Source organism: Apus apus, chromosome 10, assembly GCF_020740795.1.
Source record: "Apus apus isolate bApuApu2 chromosome 10, bApuApu2.pri.cur, whole genome shotgun sequence".
Lineage (NCBI taxonomy): Eukaryota > Metazoa > Chordata > Aves > Apodiformes > Apodidae > Apus > Apus apus.
The window spans coordinates 770549-793090 of NC_067291.1; the positions used below are offsets into that span (position 1 = coordinate 770549).

The 22542-nt window shown below is 47.3% G+C and overlaps 1 protein-coding gene across 5 annotated transcripts in view; it reads left to right on the forward strand.

Annotated features, from left to right (window-relative positions):
* The window catches only part of CSNK1G1 (casein kinase 1 gamma 1), a 107013-nt gene that overhangs the window by 41882 nt on the left and 42589 nt on the right, over positions 1–22542 (forward strand). For all 5 annotated transcript variants that reach the window (XM_051628758.1, XM_051628762.1, XM_051628760.1 and 2 more), the window contains 3 exons: positions 2692–3107; positions 11182–11222; positions 15832–15901. In XM_051628758.1, the coding sequence (XP_051484718.1) occupies positions 2930–3107; positions 11182–11222; positions 15832–15901 (289 nt within the window). In that variant the 5' untranslated portion in view covers positions 2692–2929. The remainder of the gene's footprint in view (positions 1–2691; positions 3108–11181; positions 11223–15831; positions 15902–22542) is intronic.

The window sequence follows — 22542 nt, forward strand, 5'->3', positions numbered from 1 at the left end:
AAGAGAGCCAATAGCATCTTGGGATGCATTAAGAACAGTGTGGCCAGCAGGTCAAGCGAGGTTCTCATCTCCCTCTACTCTGCCCTTGTAAGACCACATCTGGAGTGTTGTGTCCAGTTCTGGGCTCCCCAGTTCCAGAGGGACAGGGATCTGCTGGAAAGAGTCCAGCGGAGGCTATAAGGATGATGAAGGGACTGGAACACCTGCCTGATGAGGAAAGGCTGAGAGACCTGAGGCTGTTTAGTCTGGAGAAGAGAAGACTGAGAGGGGACCTTATTAATGTCCATAAATATCTGCAGGGTGGGTGTCAGGAATGGGCCAGTCTCTGTTCAGTGGTGCCTGTGACAGGACGAGGGGAAACGGGCAGGTGACAACACAGGAAGTTCCACCTCAACATGAGGAGAAACTTCTTGGCTGTGAGGGTGACAGAGCCCTGGGACAGGCTGCCCAGAGAGGCTATGGAGTCTCCTTCTCTGGAGACTTCCAAGACCCATCTGGACACATTCCTGTGTGACCTGCCCTAGGTGTTCCTGCTGCAGCAGGGGGGCTGGACTTGATGCTCTTCAGAGGTCCCTTCCAACCCCTATGATTCTGTATTTTCATATTTGCTTTTTTTTTTTTTTTTTTTAGAAATATATTTTTTTAAAAGCTCAGGCTGGGGAGAACTGTGCCCTCTGTTGTGCAAACACACAGAGCTGCACATAGAAATTGATAGAAAAGGTCAGAGTTGTGCCCATGGCAGGAATTAGAATCTGGGGTTTCCAACTGGCAGCTACTGGTGTTCTCTGGATCCCATGTGAATGACTTCTGCCTTGTACACAGATGCCTCAGATCAACCCAAAAGTTTCCAGAAATAAAAGTGTAGCACAGCTGAGGGCTAAGGAAGCCATCCATCCTTATTTCAAAAGGGCTGGTGCTTTTCTGTGCCAGTTGTTTGTGGATGGGTAATAATTCTTTTCTTATCTTTTTGGATGGCTGGAATTAGGTAGGTTAGCTTCATCATGGAACAAAAATGAGAAACCCTCGCTGAGTCCTCTACACGTGTCTTGCTGCAGGAGGACTGAGCCAACTCCCTTGGTAACCTTTGAACCCTTGGAGATGTGGTTGTGTTTCTGGGCGTATCCATTGCTGACGTCTTTCCACAGCGGCTCTTGTTTAGGTGGATTCATTCAGCACTTCTCTGCTATGGAGGCACTTGCTGACTTCCTTGCAAACCTCAGCTGGAGGCATCCATGCAGAAGTAGGACACAAACCTTGAGTCCAATCATGTCTTCTGAAGAAATACCGTCCCCTGTGTATAGATCCTGGGATATGCAGGATAGGTCCAGGCCTGTTTATTTGAGTTCTTCCTTAAGAACTGCACCACAAGCATCTCCAGAGTATCCAAATCTGCCCTGTCCCAGCTCCTGATGCAGTGTCTGTGCAGACAGGCATGCTGCAGACTTTCACTTGGTCCTGCTGTGATTGCCTGGGAAATGAGAGGAAGCTCACCCACCACCACTGGTTCCTCTGGACTGTCCCAGCAGGTCACAATGGTCTGTTGCTACAGAGGCCTCAGAGTTTCATGTTGACGTGGTAGAATTGTCATCTGCCCACGGTGGGGCCAAGCTGAATCATTTGGCCGCTCTGATGATCCAGTGTGAGTTCACATCCTCGGAAAGGTGGGGAGATGTCAGCCTTGCCTGCTTTCTGTGGACTGCACTTGTGGGACAGGACCTCCTGGGTCCATACTGCTCCTGCCTGCCTTTTAGGCTGGTCCATGGGCACAAAGGAGCCACTTGGCCTTTGTGGGTTGAGAAGCATCTATTTCTTGTCCTCTTTTGGCTGAGTTAGCAGGCTGATGCTCATGTGATGTAGCACTGTGCTCTCTGGAGTAGTCCAGAGTTGCCTGCCCGTGGGGTTATGGTGGTAAGAAGCTTGGACAGGCAGGAGGAAAGTGTCCTTCAGTGTCTCTGGGAGAACTGCAAATCTTTTGTTGGCCAGTCAGGAATGCAGGCTGCTGGAGAAGGTCTTGGCCCTTGAGTCCCTTGCCTACTTCCATAAGAACTTCTTCCAAAACCTCTTTTTTTTGGCAACTAAAGCATAGAAGGTGGACATGTTAGTCATGTGACCTGTGTGCTGATACAGCTTTTAGGAAATATCTAGTTTCTTTAAATGATAAAGCTTGCTTTGATTACTGATTTTGGTCATCTCTTGAAGGCAACAGTTTCAATTAGCAAATGTGTCTGAGGTCAACTTTAAAAGATGAAAAGTTAAGGGAGAATTTTAATTCTTACGTGCTCCAATATTTTTTCCTTTCACTTGCTGCTTTTAATTTTGGGTCTGGCTTTTGTGTAACACTTGACATGTGTCTGAAGTGAGAGGGAAACAAAATTGACCCCTTGCTTTACAGATGGGACGTGCTCTCAGTGCAGTTTCCACCCTGATGTGCTGGTGTAATTTAAGTTGCTGTTGTTAATGTGTGATGTGAGTCCTGATAACTCCAGTGGCAAGCAGAGGATGGGTAGCACTTTTATCTCTTTGATATCAGTGCTTTTTAGCAGAAAATTAAGAAAATGGTAATAAAAGCTCCTGTTTAGCTGTTAATTTCCTCAAGGCTGGGAAGCTCTGGATGTTGGTCCTGCTATACATTTCTTGCTCAGTGTTTTAAAATAAGGATTTTTATTTCATATACTTTTTTCTCTTCCCCAGGTAAGAAACCAAAAGCAACCTGCCTTTATTGAGTTCTCAAGAAGACAATTGACCCCTTGGTACATTATCAAGATGCATTAGGAAACTGGATACGGTGCCAAAAGAACTCCATGTGTTTCCATGACTCTCTTGGACCCTGACTCAGATACTGTTGGATATAGATTTCTGTTCTAAGGAGAAGAGTGCATACTCCAGTTCCTTTCTGCCAGCTTGCTGGCAGAGTTATTTTGTTAAGATCATGGACCATCCTAATAGGGAGAAGGATGAAAGGCAGCGGACGACGAAGGGGATGCCGGGAAGGAGCGGGCATGGTTCTCGACCAAGCTCTTCAGCATCTTCTGGTGTTCTTATGGTGGGACCCAACTTCAGAGTGGGCAAGAAGATTGGGTGTGGGAACTTTGGAGAACTCAGACTAGGTAAGAAGTTACCCTTTTAGTGGTCTGCGTTATCCAGATTAGCATTTCACCACTGGAATATAAATACAAGTTTATCCTGGCTCAAGAAATGCTTGTCTTGTTTTCCCAAATGTTGAGCTGCTTAACCTGAAGCTTCTGACTCAGAAGATGTAACTGTTAGCATTTATTTTTATTTGTGTAAAGTCAAAGTGAATACACTGGAGAGGCCAAAGATGCAAATTTTGAACAGTTCCAACAATGAAGCCTGTTCTCAGCACTGCATGTCGTTCCTAAGGTGAAAAAAAAAATCTTCTAAACTACCTGAATTGCTAAATCTTGCTCTCAGTGTCTTGTTCAGAAGCTGGGACACCTTATTAAAGTGATGGGTAAGACTCTTTCCCAGCACTTGGCCCCATCTCTTCCCTTTTCCTCCCTCACTAACCTGGGAGCCCTGATTTCAGCCCCATCACCCACTCCCTGATCTGTTCTGAGTGTGTGACTTGCTGGCGAGGAGCAGGGTGTGCCCACTGGCCATCTGGCTGCTGCTCAGATGCTGAACCTGGGATTTTTCGTGGTCTGGTGGGCTTCTGAACCTCATATCTTGCACCTGGTCACCCAAACAGATGGTTACACTGATGCACTGTGTTGCAGTGTGTTGGGCTCTTAAGTCATCCTGAACAAACAGTTGTTTTTAAATGAGCTGAGGGAAGCAGCTGGTATTTTTAATTACATACCCCTGAGCTCCCAGTATGTGGTTTTGGGGTAGTTGCTGTAGATCACAAGCAGCAGCTTGTGGTGGTCTCGATCCTGACTTCAGCTGGTCATATTTCTCCTCTTTGGCTGAATGAATTGGGTGGTTGTGGTAGGGAACTTGAGGGTGCTGAAGGCAGTTTGACTGAGAGAAATACCATTTGCCCAAAACTTGGTATGTGTTTGGGATGGAAATTAAATCGTCTGTGAATCAGGTCAAGGGATGATAAATAAATCAATCAGGAACCTGTTTCAGGTAACCAAAGGGCTGTAATACGTTACTACTGATAGTATCTTTGTAGAATCCTGCCCAGAATTTATGTAATATTAGATTAATCTATGGAAGCTTTTGTTCTAAAGTTTGGTTATTGCATCTATGGGATGTGCCACTTCTCCAGGGTGTGGAAGTCAACCAGCTTGCTTATCATCTCTCTCACTAAATGGGTAGTTTGTGTTTCAGCTTTACATCAGAGAAGTTTTATTGATTTGCAGGAGCAGAGATAATGCTCCAAAGGTGAAGAGAAACAAGGGCAGGGACAAATCCTCCCCCCTTCATAAATATGAGCACAATTGGCAGCTGAAGATAAATTTGGATCCTTACAGCAACATGAGTTTTGCGTTTTCAAGTTGTCCCCCCAGCAAATGTTAGGCTAGCAGCATTCCCATGGAGATGTTAAATTGCTTTGTGAGCCAAGCTCTGCTTCAAGGTTCTGCAGCTGCAGTGGATTCCTCCAGGTAATGGCTCTTGTGCTTATCCAGCTGGTGCCCAAATTTTAGTCCTGTTTCCATGGTTCATCTTTTTCACATTTCCTGAACTCGTAGTGGTGTTGGGTTTCTGACTAATGGATTGCTTCAAAGCATGGATCCAGCACAAAAGATTTCACTTCTGAAAAAGGCCATTTACAGATATATTTAGTTTTAGCTATGGAAAAAGCACCACCTGTTCATTGAGAAGCTCTCCAAGGTGTTCTTCTGTGCACTGGTAAATGGTTTTCTAATCCTGGTTAGCTGAAGTCACATGCTGGATTTGGACAACAAGCCGTGACTGTGATAACGGCAGTTAGGTGTAAGGTCCTTCCAGAAGCTCTGCTATGGTTGCTTTTTGCAAGTTACCATGGCTTTAAGAACTCCTGCAGCACAGGTATTTTTCTTGCACACACGTGACACTCATCATCAATGAATTGTGCTGGGGGGAAGGAGAAGAAATGTGGCTGAAATACGAGCAAATGGGGGCTTTTTTCTCCTTTTTGGCTTTTTTCCCGTGGTTTCAGATAAGTACCAGTGAATGCTTTTAGTAACACAGGAAGAGAAAGTCCTGCATTGATAAACAAGGGGGAAATACATTTTTCTAGTTCCCTGCAGACTTTCTCTTTTTTGAGGTGTTGTGTTTTCACTCTAAGCTGCCCTTGTCTCACGCTCAGCGCCAGACAGAGGATGGATTGTTCAGGGAGGGGCTGGTGTGGACGTACGAAAGCTGGTTGCCACAAATATCAAGCTCACTGCTTTGGGTTGATTCTTCTTGCTGCAAACACAGATAGCCCTGGGGATTTTAAGGTTTTTGAAGCATGTGGAAGCAGTGCAGTTGGAGCCCAGCCCACAGTTGAGCTGCAATGGGAAGATGAATGTGCAACTCAGCGTCTGGCCCAGAGTAATAAGATGAAACAGGGTTGACTGGATGCTCTTTCTTCAGATAGGCTGTACATTCTGTGGACTCTGAGAGCTTTGGTTTCCAAAGCAGCTCAATCTGCTACCAGGGGTAGGGTGTCAGCAAAGAGCAAGGGGTCTTGCTTGTCGTTCCTAGGCTGGACTCTGCAATCTTATGGGGTTTTGTTGCCTTCTGTGCAACTCGGAGTCCTGTTGTGCAGCCCCTGGTCATCTGTCACTGTCTTTCACGTGCAGACTTGGGAGCTGGAGCACACCAGAGGTTTTATAGTGTGACTTCTGCCACTGCAATGTCCTGCATCTCCAGCTCAAGCTGACAGGAGAGCCGCCACTGCATAAACCAGCCTGAGGACAAGCTCACCAGGGCTGTAAAATTGTGTGACATCAGAAAGTGCTCACTGCTCAGGAAAAATGGGATTTAACTTCTTAAAATTTAATGCTGTGAGAAACCAGGGCTGTAAACTTCACTGTAGAAAATGTGTCATCAGCTGAGCCTTGAAATGCCACCCTGCATTGACTTATGGACTTATTCAGTGGGTATCTCTTATATTTACCTGAAATCCTGAACCATGAGCCACATTAAGGGTAAATGAATCTCTTCAGTTGTCTCATTTTTTCCCAAAGTTTGGCACTCTTATTTCATTAAATAGGTACTATTGTAAAATTATACCAGTTTTGGCAGGTTGGAGAGTTTTCTAAAATAAGCATTAAGTTCAGGACAGACCAGAGGCTTATTTTAATGCTGAGTTGTAGATTGGAGCCCAAATAATTTTGCTCTAACACAAATATTATCTGGCATTTTCAAAACAGGGAGTTCAACTACCATTTTAAAATGATGATTAATCACAGAATCATAGAATGGTGAAGGTTGGAAGGAACCTTAAAGATCATCAGGTTCCAACCTCCCTGCTATGAGCAAGGACACCTCCCACCAGACCAGGCTGCACAAGCCTCATCCAACCTGGCCTTGAACACCCCCGGGGGGGGCATCAACAACCTCCCTGGGGAACCTATTCCAGCACATTACTACCCTCATGGTGAAGAATTTCTTCCTGATGTCTAACCTAAATCTCCCCTCTTTCCAATTGAAACCACTCCCCCTTGTCCTATCACTGCCCTCTCTGGTGAAAAGTCCCTCCCCAGCTTTCCTGGAGCCCCTTCACTGGAAGCACTGGAAGCTGCTCTCAGGTCTCCCTGGAGCCTTCTCTTCTCCAGGCTGAACACCCCAACTCTCCCAGCCTGTCTCCAGAGCAGAGCTGCTCCAGCCCTTGGATCATCTTCCTGGCCCTTCTCTGGACCCTCTCCAACAGCTCCATGTCCTTCCTGTGCTGAGGGCACCAGAACTGGACACAGTATTCCAGGTGGGGTCTCACCAGAGCAGAGGGGCAGAATCCCCCCCTTGCCCTGCTTGCCACACTTCTTTTGATGCAGCCCAGGACACAGTTGCCCCTCTGGGCTCCAGCACTCACTGGTGGCTCATGTCTGGCTTCTCATCTCCTCCCACCCCCAAGTCCTTCTCCTCAGGGCTGCTCTCCAGCCATTCTTCCCCCAGCCTGTATTTGTGCCTGGGGTTGTGCTGACCCAGGTGCAGGACCCTGCACTTGGCCTTGTTGAACTTCATGGGGTTGGCACTGGCCCACCTCTCCAGCCTGTCAAGGTTCCTCTGGATGGCCTCCCTTCCCTCTAGGGTCTCAACTACTCCACACAGCTTGGTATCATCAGCAAACTTGCTGAGGAGCCACTCCATCCCACTGCCCATGTCTCCAGTGAAGATGTTGAACAGCACTGATTCCAGTACCGACCCCTGAGGAACACCACTCATCACTTGCCTCCACTTGGACACTGAACCATTGACCACAACTCATTCTCTGTTTGTAGAGAGAAAAATAGCCTCTTCATTGCTTGTGTCCTTCCTTGGCCAAAGGGATTTTTGGAGAAGGCTGTGTTTTCATGTGGTACCCAAAGAAATGCTGTAGGGTCCAGCAGTCACACATCAGCGTGATTCCCACCCAGGTCTCATGAACAGTCAGCACATCTTGGCAGCCAGCAGCAAGCCCCCAGACTAGAAGAAAAGCAGCTTATTTGTACATTGCCAAGTCAGATCAGGTCAATGAGAGCTTGGAAGGTGCCCCCAAAAGCAGGAACCACCCAGCTGACTCCCAGGCTGCAGTTTGAAGCCAGGAACTCTGCTTTAAAGCAGAGGAAGAAAAAACTAGAGATGGTAATAGCAGCTGATACCAGGGCTCATTTTGTCTCTACTTTCAAAATAAAGAGTCCTCATGTAAATACAGGGCTAGATGAATGCTAGATGTGAAGGGCATGGGTAAAAGCAGATCCCTGGAGGATCCACACTAGGACCAGTTGTTTGGAGATGTGCTCCGGAAGGGACAGCAGATCTGGCACCACAAAATCGATGGGAACTCATCTCTCAGCTCCCTGTGGGATCTGCTCTCTTAGCAGATTCCGTGCTGTCTGGGCTGAGCTCTGGGCTTTAGGACGAGTGGTTGGATGTTTGTTCCAGTTCCCAAGACCTGGTTCCCATCACAATGTATTATCTATACATCAACAAGCTAGAAGGAAGGGTCAAAGCAGTTCTTACGTCAGTCACAAGACGTTTGCACTTGTGGCTTTTAACTTTGGCCTGTGGGAATGGTGCACGTGGAGGACTGATCAGTTTGGGCTCAGTCTGTCTGCAGTCTGTCCATGTGTTTGGTCCCTCTGCCAGAGCTTGGGAAATCCTCTTGGATGGGTTTCCCACATGAATGCTGGTGGCTTAATGCAGCACTTTAGAATATGTAGTTTATAATTGTCATTGAGCTATCTAAAACTGAGGCATGAACTTCATCACTGCTCCATCAAAAGCTCTGCCTGAACTTGAAAGTTTTTTGTTAGCATGGTTTTATCAGCAGTTGTATTGCAAATCTTTTGTCTTCCTGAGATAAGATGCAGCTTCTATCCATAGCTTACTGTGAGCACTGCTGCCTTTACTCTTCCACTTCAATACCAGTGCTGCCTTGTAGAAGGAGGGAGAAGAAACCATTACACTTTGGAGAGTGTGACAGCAAAACTGAGGGGCAGGACTGAGTCTGGAGCAAGTAAGAGAGGTTTTGGGGATGTGCTTTGCCATCAGAGCTGGCAAAGCAGGCATCTTATGCCACAGCTTTAGGAAGGATTTGGGGCTCAGAAGCTGGACCCATTCACACCCCCATATGTGCAGTCTCCCTGTACATAGTGCATGCTCTGAAAGGGATGAACTGGTGGATTAATTAGTCTATTTGCCTTTGGCTGCTGGTCTGAAATCCCCAACTAGTGTTTTGCCAATCCCAGCTTTTTAATTGAGGAATTCCACTACCCAAATTCTCTTCTCTCTAGTCCCCAGCCTTATGAACCACACCATAATAGGCTGCATCATGGCTCCATGTACATGGAGACTGCTAGCAACGTCCTCTGCCTTGAAACACCCTTGGAAGAGCACTGTTTCCCCAACTTTCTTGTCCTACATCAGTGGAAGAGCACAAGTGTTGCTCAAAGGTCTGGGGGTCATTGTTCCCTGGATGGAGTTCCACCACTGCAAGTTGAGCACCAGAACTACCTTGAAATGGTCCATATCCCAGTTTGTGATGGAGGCTGAGGGATCTGTAGGGGATGGCATTCCCATTCTCCTTTTTTTTTTTTTTTTTCAGTTTAAATCATCTGATTTTCTCACATATTTGGGCTGGAACTTCTCTTAGTCTGGCTCCATGTCTTCAAATTGAGCATTTTGACAGGAGTTCAGTCCATGTTGAGGGAGGAAGTGTCAGGGGGTGAGTGGGGCCGGAGCTGCCAGTGTGACTCACTTGCTGGTAGCTCACAGGGAGCAGGTAATTTAAGAGTATTTAGGCTGCCTTCCCTTAATGTCCTTGCATGGTCTCCCCCCACCAGCTGTCAGATAGCATCAGGCTGGAGCTCTTATCTGTCTCCAAGGGTGAAGCAGTTTATCCTGCCTCCTGCTTTTCTGCTGATCTGGCCTTGTAGCTCTTTCAGCAGCCACTTTTCAATGTCTGAGTGTTCCTGATGCAACTGCAAACACTATTTTCTACCCTTCATTTCCAGCCTGACCACAATAGCTTTTATTAAAAGACCTAAAGGAAGAGATTCAAACAACCCCGTGAAGCAAGGGTTAATGCTGGAGCTCAGTCTACACAGCTGCTGGCATCAAACACTTCCTCTAAGGGTATTTAACCTCACATTGAAATGCCTGCCCTGTGTTAAACAGCATTGCCAGTTACCATAGCATATGGAAGCTTTCAGTAATTTTTCTTTGCTTCCTGATGGATGTTAAAGCCATCTGCTTGGTGTGTGACCTGGACTGGGAGTGCCCCATCTGACATTCAGAGGCCAGAACTACAGCAGGGGAGACATCAGAAGAACTTAGATGCAGAAAATGTGAAGCTGTTAGAAAGTAAATAAAAGGGGGATTTTCCCCGATAAGTATTTCAGGCTTTAAAGATGGCTGCTTGTCATAGGGGACTTCTGCACTGGAGGCTGCCCTCCTTCCAGGGTGCAATGGAGCTCGAGGAGGTCAGAAAGGCAGCAGAGATGTCAGGATGACAGGACAGGTCAGGTATGATCACTGCCTGAGCTTCCTTCCCCAGCTAGATCTCCAGGAGAGTTTCTGTCGGTCCTGAGCAGTGTGGAAAGGGTGAAGGGGAGTGACTGCTCCAGTTACCCAGCAGAGGAACTGCAGAACATTGAATAACAGGATAACTGGCAGTTTCAGGACATGCACAGAGATGCTCCCTGACACTCCAGAGCTTTGCATCTCTGCCACGGATCATGAAGGATGCCAAGGGCTTTGCTCAAACACCAGACAAGTTCCTGGAGGAAAAATTCCCCTCCAGCTGTAGCACAGGCAGGTACCAGCTCTGGCTCAGAGTTATGGAGCTGCAGTGTCCTGGCAGCCAGCTGCCTGCTTGCCTGCTTCTACTCACCCTAGGCTCTTGCTCTGTCTGCTTGCCAGAGCTGCTATCAGACTAGACACCACTCTGTGTTCTGGGAGCCTGCAGATGGGTGTTGTTCTCTTGGTGTATTTTTGAACCTCATTGTACCATATTGCAACTGGGAGTTACTGGCCTTACCAGGTTATGAGGGTTGCCCCAGTGCTCCTGGCATGCAGAAGGCATTTTATACACACTGCCTGCTGGCTCCTGGAGGAAGAAATACAAGCTGTGTGTTGGTACAAAGGTCATTTTCATACACCTCCTTGCAGTACTCACTTTGATATGGGGCACAATTAAGCTAGTCAAAGTCCCTATAGATCACAGGATAAAACTGTTCAGTGTCCAGCAGATTCAAGACATCTCTGAAAGAAATGAGACTCCATTTTTTTGTTCTCCAGACTTTTTTGGCATGATGGGGATAATAAAACCTAATGTGTCTGGAATACCTCCTCCAGTGCTTGCGTGGGACAGAAGTGCTGCCATAAAACACTATTACCTTCTGCTGAATGGAAGACAGTGTTTGCCTGCCCCGGGGAACTGCAGCAACTGATTATTTTGAGGCTTACGCTTTGTTAAAGGCATGAATTTTAGCAGGGAATTGAGAAGAGGCAGCTCTTTGCCCTCAGTACTCTGTTCTGTGTTTTGTCTCTAGCTGGAAGTGTTGAATGTGGAGCTAAAAAGGTTTTTTTCTTTTTCCTTTGCAGGTAAAAATCTCTACACCAATGAATATGTAGCGATCAAACTGGTAAGTGGAGGTTGTTCTTAAGTTACTTATACTTAATGTTAAAAACTCAGAGAAGGTGCAACTTTCACTGTTGGGCCTTAATGCTGCTCTCACCCTCAGCTGGAATAACTGGCTTCAATTAAGCTAAATTCTTGGGAACACTAAAAAGGAGGACAGACCCCATCCCTCCACCTGCTGTCACCCTCACAAGACAGAAGTTCTTCCTCATGTTGAGGTGGAACTTCCTGGGCTCCAGTTTGAATCCATTGCCCCTGGTCCTGTCACAGGGCACAAGTGACAAGAGCTTGTCCTGCCTTCTTGATGCCCTCATGTATTGATAGACATTTAATTAGATTCCCCCTCAGTCTTCTCCCCTCCAGACTGAACAGCCCCAGGTCTCTCAGCCTTTCCTCATCAGGCAGGTGTTCCAGTCCCTTCATCATCCTTGTAGCCTCTGTTGGACTCTCTCCAGTAGATCTGGTTTTATTTGGCCAGTTGTGTTTCAAGCTTAAATATCCCTGGTCCTTCACAATTTGAAGGGCTGGGATTGCCACCCAGTGACCATCCAGGCATCCACAAACCTGCTCTGTCCTCCGGATTAATGAGGGAACAGTAGAAGAGGTGAGTTTTTTGGTCTCCCAGTTTTAGACCATATTCCACAGGAGTAAGAATTACTCAGCCTCCTTAGCAGCAAGTGGGCTTCTTACATGTGTCATGGAATCACAGAATGTTGGGGGTTAGAAGGGACCTCTGAAGATCGAGTCCAACCCCCCTGCCAGAGCAGGACCAAAACTAGGGCAGGTCACTCAGAAAGGCATCCAGACAGGTCTGGAAAGCCTCCAGAGAAGGAGACTCCACAGCCTCTCTGGGCAGCCTGTCCCAGGGCTCTGTCACCCTCACAAGACAGAAGTTCTTCCTCATGTTGAGGTGGAACTTCCTGGGCTCCAGTTTGAATCCATTGCCCCTGGTCCTGTCACAGGGCACAAGTGACAAGAGCTTGTCCTGCCTTCTTGATGCCCTCATGTATTGATAGACATTTAATTAGATTCCCCCTCAGTCTTCTCCCCTCCAGACTGAACAGCCCCAAGTCTCTCAGCCTTTCCTCATCAGGCAGGTGTTCCAGTCCCTTCATCATCCTTGTAGCCTCTGTTGGACTCTCTCCAGTAGATCCCTGTCCCTCTGGAACTGGGGAGCCCAGAACTGGACACAACACTCCAAGTGAGATCTCACCAGGGCCAAGTAGAGGGGGAGGAGAGCCTCCCTTGATCTGCTGGAGACTCCTCTTAATGCACCCCAAGATACCTTTGGCCTTCTTGGCCACAAGGGCACATGGTTGTCCCATCGATAACTTGTTGTCCACCAGGACTCCAAGGTCCTTCTCCACAGAGCTGCTCTCTAGCAGGTCACCTCCTGGCCTGTCCTGGTGCATTTTGTTGTTCCTTCCCAGGTGCAGGACTCTCCATTTGCGCTTGTTGAACCTCATGAGGTTCCTCTTTGCCCAGCTCTCCAGCCTGTCCAAATCTCACTGAATGGCAGCACAGCCTTCAGGTGAACCAGCCACTCCTCCCAGCTTGGTGTCATCAGCTAACTTGCTGAGAAGATACTCTGATCCATCATCAAGGTCGTTGTTAAAGATGTTGAACAGGACTGGACCTAGCACTGATCCCTGAGGGACTCCACTAATTACAGGTCTCCAGGTGTCCTTAACTGGGACTTTACCGTTCAAATAATTTATGGAGTAGAGGTAGAGTAGGTGCATCCAGTGCACTCAATGGCAAAATTTTTTTAATCTGCATCACTGGACCAAATCAGGACTCTCCTCCAAGTCCTTTTAGCTGTGTGAGATGGTCTTCTGCAACTGCAGCCCTGCTGCCTCAGCTATTTGTGCCTCCTGTCATGATGTTGAGGAGGGAAAATCATAAACTCATTCAAGCATAGAACGGTTTGGGTTGGAAGGGATCTTACAGTTCATCTGGTTCCAACTCCCCTGCATGGGCAGGGACACCTCCCACCAGACCAGGCTGCTCCAAGCCCCATCCAACCTGCCCTTCAACACTGCCAGGGATGGGGCAGCCACAGCTTCCCTGGGCAACCTGGGCCAGGCTCTCACCACCCTCACACTCAAGAATTTCCTCGTCATGTCTCACCTCAATCTCCCTCTTCCAGTTTTATTCCATTCCCCCTTGTCCCAAGTCCCTCCCCAGCTTTCCTGGAGCCCCTTCAGGCACTGGAAGGTGCTCTAAGGTCTCCCTGGAGCCTTCTCTTCTCCAGGCTGAACACCCCAACTCTCCCAGTCTGTCTCCAGAGCAGAGCTGCTCCAGCTCTCGGATCATCTTTGTGGCCTCCTCTGGACTCTCTCTAGGGGCTCCATGTCCTTATGTTGGGGACTCCAGAACTGGACACAGTACTGCCGGGGGAGTGTCTCACAAAAGAAGAGAAGAGTTGCAATGGATACCAAAGAGCTGATCAGAAAGTGCTGGGAAATTCAGTGCTAATGTCTCATGGTTTCTCTTCAGGGATGAGGATTGTGCTGCATCTCTGAAAATTGCTGACAGTGGAGAGCGTTGTCTTCTGGCTTTGGTGTCACCGTGTAGCTCCTTGTCCTGCTCTTCAGCTGAACATTATTGTTAAGGGCGTCTAGTTCACAGGGGGGTTTGTCTTCTGAAATGCTGTAGCTGTATGTGCTGGGTTAATCTCTGAGGGTCTGGAATGTTGTTGCCCAAGGGAGGCATTTTTCCCTGCCCATGGCTCTCACAGGTGTGTCCAGGCACAGGTGCCAAGCTGTCCCCTCTCGTAGCAATTGTGATGCCCATTGGTTTCAGCTGTGGATTTTGTATGTTAAGCAGTAGTAGTTCAGTTATTTTTCCTACAAAAGCAACATCTGCCAGCATCCTTAAGCCCTTGGCCTCCAGAACAACCATCTGTTCTGGTATGTTCTTCTCAGAAGCTGCTGCGACTCTGGCAAGAGTTTGGAGCTCAGGCTCCAGCAGCTCCTGATGCTGAAGTGGGTTGTGCTTCTTTCCCTAGGTTGGCCTGGAGTAGCATCATGTCCTGATACATTCATCCTTCTACCTTTATCCAAATAGTTTATTTGGTTAAATAAACTCTTCACTGAGCAGGTTGATTTCCTGTTGCTCTTAGTTCCTTTGCTGTGCAGGTGTCTATAGACTCCCTTGAGCCACCATCAATTATCTTAATTTAAATGCAACTTACAGCTTTTATAACTTTTATAAAAGCCCCATCCAACCTGCCCCTGAACGCTTCCAGGGATGGGGCAGCCACAGCTTCCCTGGGCAACCTGACCAGTGTCTCACCACCCTCACAGGGAAGAATTTCCTCCTCATGTCTCACCTCAATCTCCCCTCTTCCAGTTTTCATCCATTCCCCCTTGTCCTCCCACTCCCTGCCCTTGTCCAAAGTCCCTTCCCAGGTTTCCCGTAGGAAATTCCTGAACAAAAATAATTCTTTCAACTTAAAAAGAAGTCTTTAATGGAGTGTTTGTACCAAGTGTGGATATTGGTCTTACTGTACAGACCAGAGGTGAAGCCACCATATTGAGTTATGCCACCATATTGAAGATGTTGACTCACTGTGTTCAGCCTGTGTTGGCTGTTCTTGCTCTGACTCACAGGACCTGATGTGAAACATGGAAGGTCTTATTTTTGTGCAGGTCTTAGGGATCTCCTTTACAGGTCAATCTCTAGATGATGAGTTCGTCTCTTTCCTGAAATACAAGAAAGTAAGCAAGACCCAAGCAAAAAATTGAGGCCAGTAGTTCCATTTAGTAACTGGTCAGTAACTTCCATTTCAGGGCTGTCTGGGCAGTTGGTGAGTTCACATTCCTGCCTATCCCAAGTGCACAGTTCTGTTGAAAACCTAATTTCTCAAGTCTCTTAATTGTTAACTAATATTTTTAGAAGGTTTGTAGTCTTGCATGTTAATGCCTTTATGGACCACAGGCATTAATTCTTCTGCATGAAGTGCAGATGAGTAACAGGTGAGAAATGTAATGCTTTGGATGCACTGCAGACTTTTTTTTATCTTGTTCTGTGTATGAAAATACAATATTCTTGAGTGTTGTGAGGCTGTTTGTCTGAAGCCTGGTACCAAAGGGGGAGACATCTTCCTGCTTTTTTACTAGATACCTGGCTGCACTGTATCACTTGCTGCAAGCAAGATTGTGGCTTTATCCAGCTGTGGTCTGACTTAAAACACGTATCTGTGACTCAACACTTTTCAAAAATACAGGCTCGTGACCTACAGAAGCACTGTGGGAAACCACAGTCCACAAGATGAACTTGGACCTTGATCTTGGACTTTCTTCCTGCCAGTGTCCAGGGTCATTGTTCAAGGACCAGGAGCTTTGTGGAACAATTCTTAAATGGCACTGTCACAAATGAGCTTTGTATTTAAATGAGGAAGTTGTGTCTTCTCCAGAGGGCTTCTCTCAAGTCTTACTGCTTGTTGTTCTTACTTAAATGATGTCCAGCGATGGGGTCTGTTGGGAGACTCAGTCTAGGGTGGTTCATCTTGAGGCTCGGAGCATTATGTACAGTCACCAATATTCACATAGAGGATGGTACTTCTTTCAGTCAAACTGATTTTTAACCCTTTTTTTTTCCTGTTTTAGGAACCAATAAAATCACGTGCACCACAACTTCATTTAGAATACAGGTTTTATAAACAACTTGGAAGTGCGGGTGAGTCAACCTACCTTAAGCTTACACTAAGTTTGTGATTTCTTTATTAAATCAAACATCGCCGTCGTATTTGGTGTGTAACTTGGGCTGGAGCTTACTGAGCTGGGCAAATTCTCTTAGGCTTATGTGGGTTTGAGGAGAGATTTGGTCAGAATGACATCATGACTGAGTAATTCTGCAGACCTAAAAACTCGAGTTAGTAGGATTGACTGATGTGGGAAATGCCCATGGGAGTGTCTTTGGAAAACATGGGAACCTTTAATGGAGTGAAAGTTATCTGGGGACAGAATGAGAGATTTCAAAAAGCTGGCATATAGTCTTAGAATCTAGGAAATTGTGTAAGTAGCATAGAGCTTTTCTAGTAAAAACATGAAATACTGATTTCATTTCTGTTTACTAGCTCATGAGTGTCCCATGAGCTCAGTATCCTCTGAGTGACAGCAAGGGGGTGTTTTGGTTGGGTTTTGGTTTTCTTTCTGGCAAGCTTTTGAATATCCCTACTATGGGACTTGAGCTTTTTTCTAACAGGTTTGGATTTTTCATCCCTGAATTTCTGGTTGCTTTTTAAACCTTTAAAATCTTCTAGCATGTGCTGTTTCCCATGCCAAGGATTTCCATAGCCTTGGCTACACACTGCGTGAGGAAGTCTCTCTGAAGGAAACACCTTCTCTGCTCCTTCTGTGCCTTCATCATGTATTTATGTTGGGTTTCAGCAAATTTCCTACATTACTGTAATTTTTTTACACTTCTGATTTTGCTTTTCCTGTCTTCCCTGGGTGGATCTAGCTTCTACTTGCTCTCATACTGAAATACTAAGTTGAACAGACTGGAAGATATATCTGCTCTGAGCTCATAATATTCAGTACCTGAGCAGTCATCCTGCATTTTTTATTTCTGCTTCTTCTAATTCATTTTTCTAATCAGTTTCCTTAATTTTCTGTAGCACATCTTCTGGAGACTGGGTGCTGTTGCACCCAGTGTTTTATGACTTCTTTGCTCCTTACAGGATGTGAAATATGGAATGTGGGAAACAAGTAACTTCTCACTAGAGGAAACTAAAATATTGTTGTTAATTTTTTGGCCACTGAAGTAAGATCCTCCTGGCTGTGTGGTTTGTGGTCTGGTGGCACCATGTGGGACTGTGCAGAGAGCTCCTGATGTGTTCGTGTCATCACTTGATTCCAGTCACCTGTGCTTTTGAGACTTGGGGCATTTCTGCTGAAGCCTGTGTAGTAAATGTAGGTTCACAGATTGACAGACACTTAATTCTACTCCTTGCTCCCTACTTCAGTTCACTTGGCACTTGTCATCTCTGTCATAACCCAGCAAATGGCTCTCATGACGTGCCAGTGAAACCCATGTTCTTTCAACATGTTCTTGAGGAATTTTAGAAATGATCAAATGTTGGGGACTTGGCTTTATTTTGCTTAGGTTAAATTTCTTTAATGGCTTTCTCTCTGTTTCTAATTGCTCTCAACTTTTCATCCTACCAACACTTATTCACCCACGCAGGGCATTTCTGCCCTGCCTGTTCCCATGCACTCTCATGGAAGTATTTCTGAGTGTGTTGCTCTCAGACATGGAGATCTTGCCTTCAGGATCCCTCTTCTCTGCTTTCCAGTTGGGACTGACTGACATCTCCAGCCTTTTTGCCAGTATTTGTCAAGAGACCATTGAGAAGCCTCATGAGCAACACGATTTTTATTTCTACGTCTGTGTGGTCCCACAGGCATCACAACCCCGACTCTGATAGCCAGTTGAGTGCCTTTAGAAGCTCTTGTGCTCCAGTTTGGCTAAAACAACTGAAACTAGGCCAGGAGCTCTGGGAGGGGGGGGGGGGATGTGAGCCATGACTCTGGTCTCTCCATGGAACTTGGAAGCTGGACAAAGTAAATTTTGGTGGAGTCAGACTGCCAGGACCAGGGAGCCTTAACCCAGTGTCTGCACACTGAACTGAGAATGGGGGTAAGATGGTCTGTCTGGAAGGACACCTTGGTGCTAAGCATGTGCTGACTTTGGAGAAATAGATGGGTTTGTTCTCATTGACACCATTAATGTCAGGCTTCCCTTAATGGTCCTTGCTTAAAAACTTCAGCTGCTCCGACCTCACCAAATGAGGCCTTGGAGTGTCCAAACCCATGGTGTGTGTGACTCAAAGGAGACCAACAGAAGTGTTACATGTGACACACTGTTCAATAAACCAGCCAGTGACTCTTGCCAGCTCACGTGCCTGACTGCAAACCTCCCCATTAGCCTGAAAAGTGAGACCAGTAAAAGCATCGCAGAGACGTGGTGGGAGCAGCGCGCGCCTCGTGTTGCTGCAGCTGCTGGTGAGACCAGATGGGCTTGGTGAGCAACGTCTCCATGGGAGAGCAAAATGGTCATCACCTGCAGTGTTTGGAGAAAAATGTGGGGTTTTTTCCTAATGAGAATTTTAGTGGTGGTTTCCTCTTTCCTCGGTGTTCAGAACAAACGTTTAAAAAGTAGATTACTCTTGGATAATGGTCATAGGAAAACTTAGGTTGGAAGGGACCATCTGCCCCATGAGGAAAGGCTGAGAAAGCAGGGGCTGTTCTACCTGGAGAGGAGGAGACTGAGGGGGGATCTCATCAACACACATCAATATCTGCAGGGGGTGTCAGGAGGATGGGACCAGGCTCTTTTCAGTGTCCAGTTACAGGACAAGGGACAATGGACACAAACTGGAGCACAGGAGGTTCAAGCTAAACATAAGGAAAAACTTCTTTCCTGTGAGGGTGTCAGAGCCCTGGGACAGGCTGCCCAGAGAGGCTGTGGAGTCTCCTTCTCTGGAGACATTCCAAACCCGTCTGGATTTGTTCCTGTGGGATCTACTGTAGGTGATCCTGCTCTGGCAGGGAGTTGGATTAGATGATCTTTGGAGGTCCCTTCCAGCCCCTAACATCCTGTGATACTGTGAGCCACGTGGCAGATGAAGAAGCTGGTGCTGATGGGAGGTTACAGACACAACACTGGGGCCTTGTCAGAAAGTCTTTGAACATCAAGAGGCAGCTGTCACACAACTGCACTGCTTCCTCCATTCCTGTGGAGCTTCTCACAGGGAAACTCATCCTGTGAATAAACTTTTGGTTTTAGTTTAGTTTTTAGTTTTAGTTTAGCTGTGAGGATGTGGTGGGAGACAGTGTCAAATGCTTTGCTGCCTTAGCTGAGGAGAGGACTGGGTTCCTGGTGTCTGGTACATCTTAAGACATACTTCACACACATGCACATGGAAATGGAGGGGTGTTTGCTTAGAGAAATGGGTGTTCAGTCTTCTTAAACCTTTCCACCCCCTGAAAAGAAGAGGCAAGGGCCTGCTGTGTAGTGACCATCTGCTGGTTTCTTGTGCCTCATGGAGGAATTAAATATTTAATAGCCTAAAATAGTGTGTGACTGCTTTGGAAAAAAACAACCAACAGGCACAGAGTCAAAGACCTGATGGTGAGTCTGTAGGGTGTCTCAGGGAAGGAGGAGAATTCCTTTAGGTTTTAGGTAGTCTGGAATACAATCCATTTGCTGACCAAGGTAATTAGAGTGGTTCAAACAATCTCTGTGCAAACTAGTTCTGTTACTCTCTCATCAGCCATGTAAGATGCCCCTATTACCCCACCTGGAGCACTGTCCAGTTCTGGGGCCCCTAACATAGAACTGTTGGAGTGAGACCAGAGGAGGCCACAGAGATGATCCAAGGGCTGGAGCAGCTCTGCTCTGGAGACAGGCTGGGAGAGTTGGGGTGTTCAGCCTGGAGAAGAGAAGGCTCCAGGGAGACCTTAGAGCACCTTCCAGTGCCTGAAGGGGCTCCAGGAAAGCTGGGGAGGGACTTGGGACAAGGGCAGGGAGGGAGAGGACAAGGGGGAAGAGATGAAAACTGGAAGATGGGAGATTTAAATTAGACAGTAGGAAGAAATTCTTCACCATGAGGGCGGTGAGACCCTGGCCCAGGTTGCCCAGAGAAGCTTTGGCTGCCCCATCCCTGGCAGTGTTGAAGGGCAGGTTGGATGGGGGTTGGAGCAGCCTGGGTGGGTAGGAGGTGTCCCTGCCCATGCAGGGGGATTGAATCTAGATGAGCTTTAAGGTCCCTTCCAACCCAAACCTGTCTGTGATTCTGTGATCCCTCTTCCAAAGGGAAGCTGAAGACATTGTTCACAGGCACTTCTGGAAAGCTGTTGCATGCCAGGCACAGCCGTGTGCCAGGGCTGCTGCTTCCCCTGCCTGCCCTGTCTCCTGGGTGCAGCAGCAGAATCCACTGAGCTGCTCCTCAGCCCTTAAGGTGCTGCAGAATGGCTGGATGCTGCAGGCCATGGAGCTGTTGCCTCTTCTCATCCAGCTGCTGTCACATCCAGTGGAGCTCACACATCCATGTCTGCAGAGCCTCTGCATGGACATGGAAGCCAAATGCTGAGACTTCACGATGAGCTTTGTCCAAAGGCTTTTGGTTTGTCTCTCCAGCTGTACTGGTTGGAAGGGGAAAAAAAAAAGGCCTTGCTTTGCTGAGAAGTTGAGGCACACACCTCTGCTGCTGTGATGTACTTGCAAGGCTGGAACTGTTGTTTTTATCCAAAGTATGTTTGTCCCCCTAGCTTAAGCCTTTTCTGGAGGACAGGGAGCCCACTGCTGGGTGACCATTACTGCATCACTCTGAGCCCACTTCCTCCTTCTCAGGACATGACCATTGCTGAAAAACATCTCCATGCCATCAGGAAACTGCTCTTTCATTTTGTGCTTCCACGCGATAAATAATTCACTGTGATCCTGGGAGGTATTGACTTCCCAGCAGTGACCAGCAGATAGAGAAGAATGAACTACTTTTTTGTTACTGCATTTCCAGGCCTCTCTGGTATCTCTCCCCTGTGGCTGTTAACGCCACATGTGACGTTGCAGGCTCTGCCTTGGGAGGGTAAAATGGAGTAGAGCTGATTTCCAGGCTGCGTTCGGCTGACGATTGAATTCCTGCATAGTGACAGCTCCTGCCTGTGCACAGTGTGTGAAGAAGTCATGCATTTTTTATTCAGTAGTAGCTTATTTTTATATCAGCTGGCAGATGAGTCACACCTTCCCCCGCTCCCTCCCCACCCCACCTTGGCACATGGGATCCATAACAGTCCTGTGGCAGTTCCATGCCCTAGCTCAGTAGCCAGCCCCTGACCCCAGGACAGGGAGGTGATGTAGGCAACTGGATGTCAAATGTCACAAGCCTTTACAGGGATGGTGGTGGAAAGCAGGAGAGGAGTCAGAAACTCTGGAGAATCCCAGGAAACCAAGAAGGTCTCTGCTCTCCCCTGCCCACACACTGGATGAATCACAGCAAGAGCGGAACATACTGAGCCAGGGAGGGAGATGTTACGTACAGAATATCCACGGATTCTGGGGTTTTGTTTTAATTCTTGCTCTGTAAACAAGTTCACCTCTAATGAAGTGTGGAGTCTGTGTGTTTACTTTTGGACCACTTTCTGTTCCACAACTCTCTGGAGCAGAGCAGTCTGTTTACTTGTCAGGAAGGAGGACCAAGGAAGAGGAGGGCGGTATAAATACCCAAGCCTTTTACATAGCCTGGGTGGGATTTGCATATGGATCTTCCACTGTAGCTGAGCTGTCTGCTGCTCCAGTCTGCATATTAAGTTTTGGGAATTGCCTGCATTGAGCATGTTTCCCTCCTCTTGTGTTGCTCTCGCTTTACTCATGAGCTGCTGCACACTTTGTAGGTACCGGTGTCCTTTATGAAGCAGTTCTTCCGCTGCTGGTTGCACAATAGGTCACATAGCAAAGAGGCAGGGGGCATTTGGGGATGAGCTGTTGCATGGATGGATGTAAACAAGTCCCCGTGGTGGAAGGTGCTGCCAATACCAGCTGTTCCCTGCGTGCAAGGCTGATCCCCAAGGAAGGTGGAGTAACTGGAGGCCACCAACCGGTGTAATTAAGGAGTGGGAACATACACATTAGCTGTTGCTGTGGTTGCTTTCATCTTCAGCAATCCCACTTCTCTTTGCTACCAGCACCCCTGCTGCCATAGCTGGGGGTGGAGCCAGCAGAAGATCACCTCACAGCACAATGCTGGTTTGGGGCAGGAGGTGCTGGGTGGGGATCGTCCCTCTGCGCCCCAAAGTGTGTTTGTGCTGCCGTGGGGTGACACAGCCTCCACCTGGAGCACCTTTGTGTCCTGCCTCATTGTCTGGAAAGCAATGAGCACAGCAGCCTCCCTCTCGGACGGATCTAGAAAAAATTTAGAATGTGAGTGTTCAGTTACTGTATTTTAAAAGTGACTCATCTGTGCAAGATGATACAAAACTTCCATTTGCACAGAAAATAACTTGCACCTTTGGGTCCCAGCTCGAGTTGAATCAGATCCCTGCATAGACCCTAATGCTCACCTTAGCTGTTGGGGTCATTTTCTAACAGTGTGGAAAAACCTCCTCCCTTCAGTCTCACATCTTGCAAAGAAATGTGCTATTGGTGTGAGGTGCCTCAGCAAGAAGACTTATGTTCCTTCCTCTGGAAATAGCCTTCTCAAACCAAGAGTGCAACACATACTTGGCTGCACCTGGTCATCAGCTTCATTATAAAGCCAGGGAAGCCCAACGAACTTTTGAACTTGAGGGTTCTCTGACTTCAGAGCTTTTGACTTG